This window comes from Lissotriton helveticus, chromosome 11 (assembly GCF_964261635.1).
Source record: "Lissotriton helveticus chromosome 11, aLisHel1.1, whole genome shotgun sequence".
NCBI classification, from domain to species: Eukaryota; Metazoa; Chordata; class Amphibia; order Caudata; family Salamandridae; genus Lissotriton; species Lissotriton helveticus.
In genome coordinates, this window is record NC_136072.1 from 1,192,820,486 (window position 1) to 1,192,835,007 (window position 14,522).

Sequence of the window (14,522 nt, forward strand, 5' to 3'; positions counted from 1 at the left end):
TATTGTGCTCATCCTGCAACAAACTTCCAGTCTTGTGATTAGTGTTCCCAGCTCATTATAGTGATGTCCCAGACATTACAAAAATAAGCAGTCACCTACAGGCTATTTTCAGCACTTATCTGTGCATAGTTGGAACAGTAAATATAAATAGAATACACTTTTAATTGTGTTCTAGGGCTGTGTGTATGATCCATGACTGATAATTAAAGGGAACAAACACAGAAAAGTCACATTACAAATGAATACTTATTTTTTTCTAAAACCCTATTTAGTCAAGCCGATCTTTGCAGGCTCTTTAAACAACACATGGCTGGCATTTTTCTTTTGGCAAAGCTGCTTTATATTCCTTTTCATGAAATGCATTCTCCCACTACGGAAGTAAATGTAAAATACATTGAAGAAATAGGCAGAGTGGGAACCCAGAGAGTACTGGAACCAAAAAAAAACAAGTAACAAATCAAATCAAATCAGGTGTTTGTTAAGCGTGACTACTCACCCGTAAGGGTCTCCAGGCGCTGGGTCTGTGGGGGCTGGGTTCGCAGGCTCCAGTCCATCAAGGAGGGGGTCTGTCGAAGAGCCAGGTTTTGAGGTTTTTCGCGAAGATGGGGAGCGAGGTTATCTGTCTGAGGTGGAGTGGAAGGACGTTCCAGGCACTGGCCGCGCAGAAGGAGCGGCCTCCCGATCTGGTCTTTCTGGTGCGGGGGATCACGGCGTAGGAGAGCTGGGCTGATCCTAGGGTCCTTTGGGGTTCGTGGAATTTGAGTCGGCTGTTCAGGTATGCTGGTCCGGTGTCGTGGAGGGCCTTGTGAGCGTGGGTGAGCGTCTTAAAGGTGATTCTCGCCTCGACGGGGAGCCAGTGGAGTGTGCGCAGGTGCTGGGAGATGTGGCAGTGGCTTGGCAGGTTAAGGACCAGTCTTGCTGCGGCGTTTTGGATGTTCTGTAGCTTGCAAGTGATGTTTTTGTTTATTCCGGCATAGAGTGCGTTGCCGAAGTCGAGCCTGCTGGTGACGAGGGCGTGAGTGACAGTCTTTCCGTGTTCGAGGGGGATCCATTTGAAGGTCTTACGTAGAAGGCGGAGGGTGTGGAAGCAGGAGGACAAGACGGAGTTGATCTGGAGGTCGATTTTGAGCTCTGAGTCCAGGATGATTCACAGGTTGCGTGCGTGGTCCGTGGGGGTGGGTGGGCTTTCTATGGCGAGGGGTCACCAGGTATCGTTCCAGGCATCTGGGTTTGGGCCCATGATGAGTATTTCTGTTTTGTTTGTGTTCAGTTGTAGGCAGCAGTTTTTCATCAATTTGGCAACGGCTTCCATGCCTTCTCGAAAGTTGTGTCTGGCGGTGTTGGGTTCGTTGGATAGGGAGAGGATGAGTTGGGTGGCATCTGCGTGTGACATAATGTTGAGTCCGTAGGTTCTGACGATGGGGGCGTGCGGAGCCATGTAGACTTTGAAGAGCGTAGGTCTGAGGGAGGACCCCTGGGGGACTCCGCAGGTGGTAGGTGTAGCGTCTGAGATGAAAGGGGGGAGTCTGTCCTGCTACGTTCTGCCGGAGAGGAAGGAGCGGATTCAGTCGAGGGCCTTGTCTTGAAACCCTGCGTCGTGGAGTCTGCGTATGATAGTGCGGTGAGAGACTGTGTTGAACGCCACTGAGAGGTCGAGGAGGATGAGGGATGCTGTTTCTCCTTTGTCCAGTAAGGTACAGATGTCGTCTGTTGCGGCAAGGAGGGCGGTTTCCGTACTGTGTTTTTTTCTGAAGTCGAGGATGTTGTGCTCTTCGATGAATGTGGCGAGTTGGCTGCTGATGGCTTTTTAGATTACTTCCGCTGGGAACGGGAGCAGGGAGATGGGTCTGTAGTTTTTTAGGTCGGTGGGGTCCACTGAGGGTTCTTCAGGAGGGGTTGATCTCAGCGGGTTTCCAGTCGTCAGGGAATGAGGCGGTTGCCAGGGAGTGGTTGATGGTGTGGCAGAGCATGGGTGCGATGGTGTCGGTGGCTCTGTTGAAAATGTGGTGTGGGCAGGGGTCCGTGGGGGCCACGGAGTGGGTTGACTTCATCGTCTTTAGTGTTTCTTCGATGGTGAGGGCTGCCCAGCTGCCGATCGCTGGCTTCATGGTGTCGCGGGTGGTTGGTGAGGATTCAGTGTGTTGGTTGTCTTCGTCGAAGTTGTCGTAGATGCTCTTGATTTTGTGGTGGAAAAAGGTGCAGAGTTTGTCGCAGAGGTCTTGTGAGCGAGGGATGTCAGTGGACTCGCTGGTGGGTTGGGCAAACTCCTTGATGATGTTGAAGAGTTCTTTGCTGTTGTGTGCAAGAGTGGACATTCTGTCTTCAATCACTTTTTTCCTCGTTTTTCTGATGAGTTGGTGGTGGGCGTTGGAGGTGGCTCTGAAGTTGTTGTGAGCTTCTGTGGACTTGGTGTTCCTCCAGGCCTTTTCAAGGCAGCGGAAAGTGCGTCTGTACTCTTGAAGTTCAGTAGTAAACCATCTAGCTTTCTTGGCGTGGGTGTTGTTGTTTTTCTTGAGTGGGGCTATGGTGTTGGCGCTGTCGGAGATCCATCTGTGCAGGGTTCGGGCTGATGTCTTGGCGTCGTCGTTTTCCGCAATGGTTGGGTTGGAGTTGCTGAGTGATGAGGTTAGCTGGTCATAGGTGATTCTGGTCCAGTTTCTTCGTGGGAGCAGGTGCTGCGGTCTGTGTATGGTGGGTGTTCTGAAGGTGAAGGGGACGCATCGATGGTCAGTCCATGGGAGTTCGGTGGTGTGGCTGAAGGTGATAGTTTCCTGTTGTGAAGAGGGGGTTGAGGGTGTGTCCTGCTAAGTGCATGGGTTCGGTCACGGTCTGGCGGAGTCCAATGTTGTGGAGGTTGTCCAGGAGGGATGTGGTGCTGGGGTCCAGTTGGTTGTCGAGGGAGAAGTTGAGGTCTCCCAGCAGGGTGTAGTTGGTGGATGCGATGACATGTGAGGAGATGATGTCCGTGATGGAGTTGGCAAAACGTCTGCGGGGTCCAGGGGGTCGGTAGATGAGGGTTCCACGGAGGGTAGAAGTAGGGCTGGCCAGTATCTTGAAGTGAAGGTGTTCTATCAGGTCTGTGGGCTCGTCGGGGAGTGTGCTCAGGCAGAGGGTAGATTTGTGGACGATGGCAATTCCTCCGCCAGGGTGGGTAGGGCAGTCCTTCCTGAAGATCTTGTATCCTTGGCGATGTCAAGTCCTGAGGTGGTTTTGGTCCAGGTTTTGGTAAAGAATGCTACGTCTGGGGTAGAGCTGTCGAGGAGGTCCAAGATTTCGGTGTCGTGTTTGTGGAGGGATCGGACGTTGAGGAGGATGACTTGCAGGGTCTTCGGTTCGGTTGTGTTCTTGTGGGCGAATTGCTCTGGGTCAGTGGTCCTGGCGGTGCTGCAGGTGTGCCGGCAGCGGTGACAGCTGAAGGGTCCGTGGGTGTCGGCTGGTGATGCTAGCTTGCAGTTGTTGTTGCGGCCTGAGTTGAGAGCGTGGAGTGCCGCCGGGTCGTAGCGTCAGCCAGTTTACAAAGGTACGTAAATACGTAAATGATCTTTAAAGACCAGTGAAAAACAAGGGCATGCCAAAGATAAAACTCCAGACACTGCCCCCCCACCCTTAACGAGCCCACAGCAGCTTGAGCTGCAGCAGCCCGGGCTCAGACACACGAGGGGAGGGGGCTGAAGCCCTTTCAGCCCAATGAGTGTTGCACGCCGACACCACACACATACAGGCAGAAATGCACTGGGATATTAGCGCAGCAATCTGGGTCTAGCCTGTAGCAAGGGAACTTTAAACAAAAGGGCCAGATGGGCATCACTCCCATGACACAGATAAAGAGGTCTGGTCACAACTATAGGATAACTGAAACCCGGTGCGCTGCCGTCACCCGTCTGCACGCTAGTAATGTAAAAACATATCATAAAGTCTATTTGTAAGGGCGCACATTCACCCAAGGGTATCTTGGCATTGAATAACACGTTTCTTGTTATCCAACTCAATGGTTCTCATTCAATCAACCTTAGAAGGTTGAAAGGCTAGTCAAGATTTGAACCTGTGACCAAGAGGTCAAACACAGGCTCCTCCAGAGGACACATTAGTCCACTGAGCCACCAGGCTCGGCTAGTGTCCATGATGGGGACGATAGTCTGCTGTCAGTATAGAGGGGACGGTTGGTGCACCGTCAGGGTCCACAGTGAGGCTAGGACCACACTCACATTAAGGGGCGTGGACAGGCCTGTGTATACAGGCTAGACTAGCATGAGGCTAGGAACACACATATTAAGATTAAGGGGGGCGGACAGGCCTGTGTCTACAGGCTAGGCTAGCGCGAGGCTAGACAGGCCTGTGTCTACAGGCTAGACTGGAGTGAGGTTGGGGACAAACATCCAAAAGCGAGGACACCACGTACCCCGCGCAGAGAACATGGCCAGAGACCTCAGAGGCAATTCCTGTCCCAACACAACATCACCTAAAGTCTCCTAAACTGATGAGATGTGCGCATCCAACCAGGCCGGCAAAGCCCGTAGGACTGACTCTGGCTGGCAGCTTACTCGCTTTGACAATCCTTCCTTTGCAATGCTTTTTGTAAACCTTTATTACAATAGCATGAAACAATGGCCGCCTCTGTATGAGCATGCGCAGGTGGACATCTTTCAAAGTTTCTGTAACAAGGTTTCACAATAATGATCAAAGATGCCCCCTGAGGCGCGCACAGACACACTAAGGCCATCATTATTGTATTGATTGGACGCCCGTTTAAAGGCGGCCCCCGCTGGCTCATATGTGCCCAAGGAAGCATTGGTGGCCATTCAAATAAAATGCACAGCGCCAGCAGTGCGCGCGCCAGGCGCCGAGAACTTTCAAAGTTAAAAAAAGATAGGAACTAAAATTGTGAAGTAAACAGAAGAACAGTGCATGCCGGTGCTATGCCAGTACTATGCCCGTACTATGCCGGTACTCAGGCAGGAAGCACACACCCTCCCTGACATGCTTAGCTACAGTAGTTGGATGTGTCTGCTGGCATCTGTCTCCGCTCCTTCCCAGTTTGTCCACCCCCTGCTTCCTGTGCCTCTTCTCTTCAGTTGTGGGACACTTCAGAGGCCCTGGTGAGGCGAGGCCTGGGCCTGGACTGGAGACAAATGATTTATTAAGAGGCGGGGCCCCCGGCCTGCGCACCTTAGTAATGAAAGAAGATGCCGTGGCGTGCCTGGCGCGTGCGCACCACCATTTAATGAATGAGGAGGCCCCCATTTAGGCTTGCTGGCTCTGCTCAAACTGAGGGGCCCCTGGAGCGCGGGGCCCCCCCGGGCTGCGGGGGCGTGTGTTATGCCCCTGGTTGCACCTCTCCTTGGACTATCTCCAAACTAGAGCGCCGGTTTCACCTGCAGGTCACACACCCGAAAACCACATGGTGAACTCTGCCTTGTATTTTGTAGACATAAAATGCTCTGAGGCTAACACCAGATGGTTTACAGCGCCTTACAACCACCCCTCCCCATAAAATAAATAGAACGCTTTACTGAGCAGGGACCCACTTCCTGATTGATGACACAAGCCAGGGTGTAGTGCACAAACAGCAAGAGTCAGACTGAACATTATTTCACCCCATTGGTATGTGCATGAGGGCGCTCTGACAGGCTCACTTGCAAACACGTAATACTCAATTATCAAGAAATAAGGCACCCATATTGGGGCAGCATGGGGGCAAGGCCATTGAAATGCATAAACGGTTGAATGAGAACTAAAACGTAGGCACCATTCTAGAGGGCAGGGATTTACACCCGTGGTCACTACAAAGCCTCTGTGGCAAACAATTCACATATGCAAGTCATTGGCTAATAGTATTGCATAGTGTAAAGGAATGAAGGGTGGGTGGTGTGGCGTGCCCCGCCCACCAACAGCCATCAATTCTACAAACGTTTATAAATCGCACATTTGCACATTTATAGATTATAGACTATAAATATGTATCTATATTTGTGCATTGGTTTGTATAAACATGTATAATAAGTATGTTTTTAAAAATATAGATATTTGTTAGTTCTGCTTAACAAATCTACATATTACGGATAGTTACATTAATCTACGTTTTTAACATGTATGTAGGTGACTGCATAAATAAGTAAATCTTTTATCATAACTATGTATGTACAATTGCTTCACTATTGAATTACAAATAAAAAAATAATTAAGTACAACACTTGAAAGCCTAAGTTTATCAAATGCATCTTTAATCTACATATATTACCTTCCTTATGCATATATATACCTTTCAAGTACGTATGTATCTATATATGTATTACTTTTATTCTAATTCAGCATATCAAATGCACTACCCTATTTCTCACCCTATACCTCTATCAATATATCATCTACCTCCACTCTCTCATTAATCCCAGGCCCATGCCACTACCATGATCCCAAGGATAACCCTTTCTAGACATTTCCCTCCTCTGCCCCTCCTCGCATTATCTCATACCTATTTTACTATTCAGATTTACCAAACAGGCCTTTCTAAACCCTTACCTCTCACTCTTCCTCCTACACCTCCCCTTTACTCACCCCAGGCCCGCCTACTGCTATGAACTCAAACAAAAAAAGTTTCTAGACCCTTCCCTCTTCTATCCCTCCTTCCCTCTTCTATCCCTCCACTATCCAAAAAAACAGAATACCATCTCCACCACTCAAATTCATTTCATATTCCCCATACTAACTCCCCTCCACCTCCCCTGTACTCATCCCAAACCCCCTCTCATGGCTATAAACCCCCCCGCCCACCCCCCCAAAAAAATCTGGACCCTTCCCTTTTTTACCCTCCACTATTCCTTTTCAATCCAAATAACAGACTAACATTTCCACCACTCAAATTCATGTTTTTTTCCATATACTAATTCCCAGTAATCCTGTTTGGGTTCCAGAGTAGCGTGCTACTCACCAAAAAGAGCTTCAACACCTCATCAGGGGTAGCACGTGCTATATAAATGCAAACCTTTTTCCCTCTTCTATCCATCCGCTATCCTTCTCAATCCAAATAACTAACATATCCATCACTCAAATTACTTTCATATTTCATTATATTAATCCTTTATGGGTTCTGGAGTAGCGTGCTACTCTCCGAAAAAGCGTGTTGATGACTCGTCATGGATAGTAGGCGCTATATAAATGCAATTACAATACAATACAATAACCGACCACATCTGTGGTACTGAGGTCAGGCAGCAGCCACCTGCCCAGGCTCCCAGCCATACATGGTTCTGTGGTGAGGAATCAATAGCTGTTTTGCCAGGGCACCAGGGCCCAACAACTATGGCAGACATTTCTCAGTCACATTTCAAGGACAGGGTACTCTATCCCACACCACAGTCTGCAGTTAGCTCAGGAACTCTCCCAAACTAACATGGCCACACCACGTTGCATCTAGTCTGAGGGTCCATCCCAATCTAAGATGGCCGCAGCACGTGCACTCCAGCACATGTTTAGTGCGTCTCCTCCCCAGCACAGGATACTACGATGACCCCACAAAGCCCACACCCACAAGAGCCAGGCAGCTTTGTAACTCCTGTTTACTACAGATTTATACTTCAGTCTTCAGTTTCTGATAATTTTCTCCATCCACACCTATGCTTCTATTTGCATTTTAACTCTGTTTGAATTGTTACCTTGGTCATAAATCCTGATGCTATTCAAGTGTTACTTATAGACCTCAATCCTGATTTATTCTTAGCACCAGAGACGTAACGGGGTATTGTATAGTGCACCCAACAGAAACTCTTCCCGCTGGGAGCTCTTCGTTAATGGTGTAGTCTGTCGTTGACCTGGTATGAGCGTGAGGGTGGGTGCTCCAGGTAGCAGAGGCGTCCATGTCCTGCTGGCGGCCATAGGAGTGTAGGTTTATCCCCAGTCACTCACCCCCTCTGCCTTTATACCTCGGTTTCAGCTCTTGGTTTTCTGTGTGTTTTGTTTCTTAACAGAAGCCTAAGAGAGCACCTGTACCCCGCAGGCGCTGCCTTTCATGCGCTTGTGCTCAGTCTGGCGAAGACAGACTCCTGTGAGAGACGGGAGTGCGCTGGGAGTCATGGGGGCTTACAGGTAGGAATCCTGATCCAATCATCTTCCAGGACTCAATAACTAGAGCACCCTTGAGCCTCGGCTTCAAAGCACCCAACAGACAAGAGACCAGAGCCAATCCAGTCCATGGTTGTATATGGTCATCGTTATTATGAGGGGGCACCAGGAATGCACCAAGTCTGGTTTATAATCCTAGCCTGCTGTGATGCCCGTCTACTCTACCCCCTCATTAGATGCTCTACAGTTGTCCTTATCGCTGAACACGTAGTTCCATTGGTTCAGTCTTCGATCTCCTTGCACACGTCAACACCCCAAAAACATCCTTAATAAGGGACCACGAGCTGCTTTACATCCAACAGAGACATCTAAGCAACCATGCAGGTACATCGCCTTCAAGGGATTAGGAAGAGCTGTGTACCCTCTAATCACGCGTCACTACGGCTGAGCGAAGCATTCTTTAACACAACTATAACACAATAGACTCACAGAAGCACAGAAAACCAAAAATACCAACCACCGAACATAACATGCTCTTTGGATCATATAACTAATTCATAAAAACTTACCCATTGCGTGTCTGCCGCCTCTTTCATCTGGCAGGTGAACGCCACCGCAAACCTAGGAAGAAAGAGAGTGGAGTTAAGGAAGGGGACTGATCAGTATGTCTGAAGGAGAAGAGCATTCATTGGGGAGAGGAGTTGGCCTAACGGCTAGGGCGGTCGACCTCGAATCTGGGAAACCGGGTTCGAGTCTCGGCAATGACGCTGAACATCCTGTGATTCTGGGAAAATCACGTAATCACCCCGTGCCTAACAAAAATGAATGTGTCCTCATGTAATGCAACTGGTGCTATGTAAAGCGCTCTGATACCCGATTCGGGTCAAGTTCGTGCTATATAAAACTCTTAAAAAAAAAAAAAAAAAAGCTGGCAGCGTTGGAGTTCACTCTGGTCCTCAGTCATCGGTCACCGAGCCCTCTACTCTTGCTGCACTCCTGAAGCACTGAAGTATACAAGAGAGTGAGGGATGGAGTGATTGAATCAATCTCACTCACTGGTAATTACTCAGGCCACATCCCAATCCATTGCCCTCCAGACCTCCTCAGTTTGGACCCCGCGATATACAAATCAGATCTCATGCACAATAGGAACAATCCACCCCAGAACTGACAAGTCAGGCCCTCTCTGAAGCAGAACACAAGCAGCCCAGGACCGGATTTGCCCTAGTTATGGGCTCATCAGTCGAGTACAGGTAAGTTCTAGTGCCACAGTGTGCACGGGACCCATGTCTGCGCATACACGTCCCACTAAGGGCGTTGCACTAAAGTATACAAAAAAGTGATGGATTTCATTCTTGAATAAATCTCACCCACTGGTAACTACTCGGGCCACATCAAAGTCCCTTGTTATTTTTCGCACAACATCCCACTTGAGTTTGGACCCAGACATATGCAAATCAGTCTTGATCCTGATCCAATGGAAACAGTCCAGCCCGAACTACCAGGCCACGATGGATTGGGATGCGATCTGGAATAACTTGACAGGTTCCTCTGTTTCTGGAGAGGACCAATGCAGTGGGGGTCAGTTAGGCTCCTGTCAGTATCTTCCAAGGGTCTTGGTTCTCTTGTGGTAGTTACAGCTACTTGGCTGCCTGATGAAGAAAGGCTGGGTGCAGCCTCTGGTGAGGGTTGGGACTCTTCTATTCCAGGTCTACAGGAGGGGAGACGGTGCAAGCCTTGATGGCGTGCTCATGGAAGTCCAGGAGCCGGGCAGTACAGCATGGAGAGGCTGGTGACTGTGTGACGACAAAGCCAGACACAGGCATGCATCATGACCCACTGCTGCAGAGCACAGGACTGTGTGCCACTCACCTGCGGGCATGGATGTACCTACCTGCTGGTGATCGTTAGGACCCAAACAATGTTGCCCGGGGAAAAAATTGGATTCCTATAGAGACAACCCGTATAAACGCAGGAGTCTTCCCTGAGGAGCACAGCTCCATGCAAAGGAATTTAATTAAAAATGAAATGCTCATTATACAGCCCTGCACCGTTCAATATTTCGTTTTATGAAGTTTCGCCGTGTATCGCGCAGGAGAGGAATCCACAATCCACGCACCTTTCTGACTGCTCCGGCGCAATCAATGGAGGAACAAAAATCAATTGTTGTTTTAATGACTGCGTGATGAATAGCAGCAGCGGAGATACTGCGGAGGGACATTGGCTCTGGACGCGGAAGGCTGTATCGCTCTCCACGTTCAATGGGCCGGTTCTGCGAAATCCGCAACACCCACCAGGATCAATAACTAAGTACCTGAGCGAGTTCTTCTCCAACCTCATGTGTCCAAGAGGTAAATCTCTGCAGGGATCCCCAAGAACCCACAAAACCTTAGAAAAAAACCACTCCCCCCTAGTCTCCCCAACACCAATCAGGTTCCTCAAACTTGCTTCCATTTCCTTTCTGAGGTCCCAGCCAATATGAATAATGTGCAGTTAGGACTCGGGTTATATGTAAACAGGGCTCCCGGTTTTATGGTATCTATTTTTTGGACATTTCCGCCTGTATTTATCCATATTTATTTTTTGTTAATTTTATCTGTATTTATCCATATTTCTTTTTGGTTTTGTGGAAAAATTAAACTAAAATTAGTACATTTCCACATTTATTTAACCAATAAATATGCAATCATGCTTGAATCTCTGCAGGTTTCAATGCTGTGATATGATATAAAAACTTTTATAGCGCACTCTATTACTAAAATTAGTATCCTGGTGCGGAATTTATCTTCTCTGGGTGACAAACACCCAGAGAAGATAAATCAATGCACCTATATGAAAATCTGCACATTTCAGTATTAACCTTGTGCTGTTGAAGCCTCTTTACTAAAATTCCTTTCTTTTTTAATCACCTTACCTATTCATCTACACAGCTACTGGCCTGGCAGTCATGTCAGACAGTATTTAGAATTACTCAAAAAGCAACCCAACTTCCGTTTTTATCCATATTTAAAAATAAATACAGACAAGAAAATAAATGTTTTCTGTCTGTATTTATCTGTAAAAATCAGTCAAAACAGAAAACAGGGAGCCTTATATGTAAACAACCTTTACAGAGTCCAGTGCCAAGCACGGGTGAAATTAAAGGCGGTGAATTCAAGTCTGACCTCCTTTAGACCTCCTCGGTGTTCAAACATCCTTTCGCAGTCCTTAAACGCATATTCACCGTCCGGTAACATTTGCCAGGACTGTCTCACACCCTCCGGCATAGGTTTAAAGAACAAATCCTTCATAATCGTAACGCATCACCCCAACAGTACTCACCTGTATGACCTTCTCTCGTGTAGGTGAACCTCAAAAGACGTGGGGAGGGGGTAGAAGCAGGGAAGGGAGAGCAGGGTAGATTTTATTCATGCCGGGGATCCATAAATAAATGTCGTCTACCTTCTTGTAATAAGTCGTGTCCATCGCACATCACTGAATCCGCCCATGGGTTCAACCAGATTGGGGAATCACCCATCTACAAGGTCTTGTTTCTCCATATTGGGGTTCCAGCAGGAATATATGGACGTATATGGAGTTGTTTATGTATTGTTCGCCACACATGAGTAGAGGACATCCGTATGGGGTTATCTGCTCCTGAAGGGGCCCTAGAACTCCCCTAAATTATGTCTCTATGGTCCGGTGCCGCAATTAGTGCCTTCTATTAACAACTGGGCTGGTGCTGTGGAATTTATTCAGAACTATACGGCTGGTGGTGCACGTCTAACAGCTACATCCTAAGAGTTCAGATCGGGCGCTCTCAATAATCCATATTTCGAGAAGGCGTACAGTTGGACATTTGGTTTCGTGGCTTGGTGTTTCCTAAAAACACATTTTTAGAGGAAGTATCAATGGCGCCTCATAGGGTTCAAGGGACAGGCACAGCAAACACCCCAAGAAGGGAATTAGGCCTTAGTGTTACTTTCAGTTTTATAAATGATACCCTGGCTCCACAAACAAATGCCCAGGGACTTCCAACTTTGTAAATTATCACTCACCTTCTTAAAAAGAGGTGTAAAGATTGCCCCTGGCCAAGTGTTTTAATCTCGTATTATTGTAACCCCCCCGTCCCCAAATATTCCATGTTGTTTGGCATCCAGAGTAGTCCCCAATAATCCCTTTTCCATTAGCTCGCTTTTATTCCAATTACATTTGTAACCCGACATTGGGAGAATCTATCTACGCCGTACATCAAAGACGGTATCGATCGAGGACAGTGGCCGGGAAAGAGTGAGCAAGAAGTTGTTGGCATATAGACCATCTTTTTTACTCCTGCATCTGTAGGAATCCCTTTTACGCTAGCGTCTGGGAGTATGGTAGGCCTGGGCGGTAAATTCTGTTCCGCTCGCAGAATTTGGGTAATTTCGCGTTCCGCGGAGAACGCGAAATTGCCCAAAATTCAGCATTATGCGACTTCGTGAAATTTTTTACTTGTTCGTGTTCTCAAAATGCGTATTTGCGAGATATTTCCCCCCGAGCACGCAAACAGCAATTGCAAACAGGAAAAAAGTATCGCAAACAAGCAATTCCACGTGTTCGCGGAGATTTTTTACCGTTTCGTGGAGTTTTGCGTAACGCAATTACGCAAATTCCGCCCACCCCTAGAGTATGGCCCGTGCGGATCTAGCGCCTATAAGAGTAGCAGCGGTGGGTACAGGCCCCCCGCGTAGTCCTTCGATTGAAAGGGAATGCCTCCGACATACATCTTCCACAATTAAGTTTTACGTCAGGGGCTTCATCGAACCACCTGATCTGCATAAGTGATGATTGGCCGATTCTAGCTCCTATCATTGTCCAAACAAGAGCCCCATTCAAGCACCTTTTCGGCCTCAAGTGAAATCGCTCTGTTTTGATCCTCGTTGCTCTGCACCCGACACATGCGATGTGAAAGGGGTCACAAATTGTCACTGGACACATGTGTGTCGGGACAGATCCAGGGGACTGTCAGATGCCCTACCGCCACGAATCAGACACGTTTGCTCCTTGAAAGCCTCTGATATGAAACCTCTCAGCGCCCTTGCTTCCAGGGAGAAAACACTGCTGCAAAATTAGGATGTTTCCCGAAACCGAAGGAGTAATTCTAGTTCCGGTAAATACTGCGCGTCTGAGGGATTCGTGAACTTATAAAAATATGCTTTTAAACATAACAGAGCCGACAGTGGAAAACATAGCTTGCCCTACAAGGTGATAACGCACTTCTGGCACCCCTTCACTTGGGGCTTACTTTTCTTCAATATTTAATATGCCTTAATGTAGTATCCTTGCACCATGTTTATTTAATATGCATGTTTTCTCCATCACTAGCCCAGCCTGTAGAATGCTGCTGCCATGATGCGCAATAGGATGTTGGGAATCTGTGGGCCGAGGCCTTCAGTTGGCATTGGGCTGAGCATCATGCTGGATGCCCTGGTGGGGCTGTACCATCTTATCTACTTATCTGCTAATAAACAACTTAACATCATCTACTGTGTGTGGACTTGAATACTACAATATTTATGGCGACGAGGATGGGATAAGACTAACAGGGCAGACTTAGAAATGTCTTATGAACGTTATTCCCCTGCCATGTTACTGCAGTGCTTTCCAAGCTCCGTGCCAGCCAGGCCGCGATGGTGCTCTCTGGAGCCCAGCACTACAGGCATCTATGTCTGTGGTGTATAAATGCAGCAAAGTCCACATATGGCACTTAGCTTCCATTGATTGCTGCATTTCCTGTGCCAACGTGTTATGGCCCAAGTTAAAACTTCAAAAAGTCAAGTGTGTGTACCTCATATTTAGGGAGCGCGTGCGCACTCTGTATCGCCGAGGAGCACAGGGCGCAGTCTCATCACAACAACACACAAGTCCATAACAAATAGAGCACTCTGGGGAGAAAGCACCCAGGGAGCTTGGCTACAAATTCCAACTAGAAACTAGAATGCAGGGCTGGGAGAACCTCAAGTAAGAAAGTCAATATCTACAGAACCCACCGAGCCGTAGACATGGGCCAAGCGGTTCTGGTCTCAGGGCAGCCTTCCCTGCACAGGAAAGGGCCAGGGCACAAGGCCTCATGGTCCTGGGGCTGGGGCTGGCCAAGCCGGTGAGGAGAGGTGAGGACGGGGTGCAGCACAGGCCACCAGTTCACAAGTATAAGCACCAGAATCTTGCAATGCTTGTCTGATGCCCTTGACTAGACTCACGCTGCCGCAGGTCAATCGTGGGTGTCAGCCACCAATGGATCGAGGGGAGAGTCCTCTTTGGGCACCCCGTGACCACCCAAGGCCAGCAGACCCTCACATGTGGAGGACAGAGCTGGACAGCAGACCGCGGTCCGCCGAGGGACCTTGAGAGCTGCTTGAGCTTTCCCACCTTGGGATAAATACTCGGTTATGAGATGAAACTTGGCGCTCTGCACCAGTACCCGGTCTATGCCTACACTTGGGTGGACG

The 14,522-nt window shown here is 48.3% G+C and overlaps 1 protein-coding gene across 1 annotated transcript in view; it reads right to left on the reverse strand.

The window, feature by feature from the left end:
• GLT1D1 (glycosyltransferase 1 domain containing 1) overlaps positions 1 to 14,522 on the reverse strand; it is a 323,118-nt gene that overhangs the window by 239,924 nt on the left and 68,672 nt on the right. Inside the window, exon 4 of the mRNA XM_078666355.1 lies at positions 8,625 to 8,676. Coding sequence (XP_078522481.1) covers positions 8,625 to 8,676 — 52 coding nt within the window. The remainder of the gene's footprint in view (positions 1 to 8,624; positions 8,677 to 14,522) is intronic.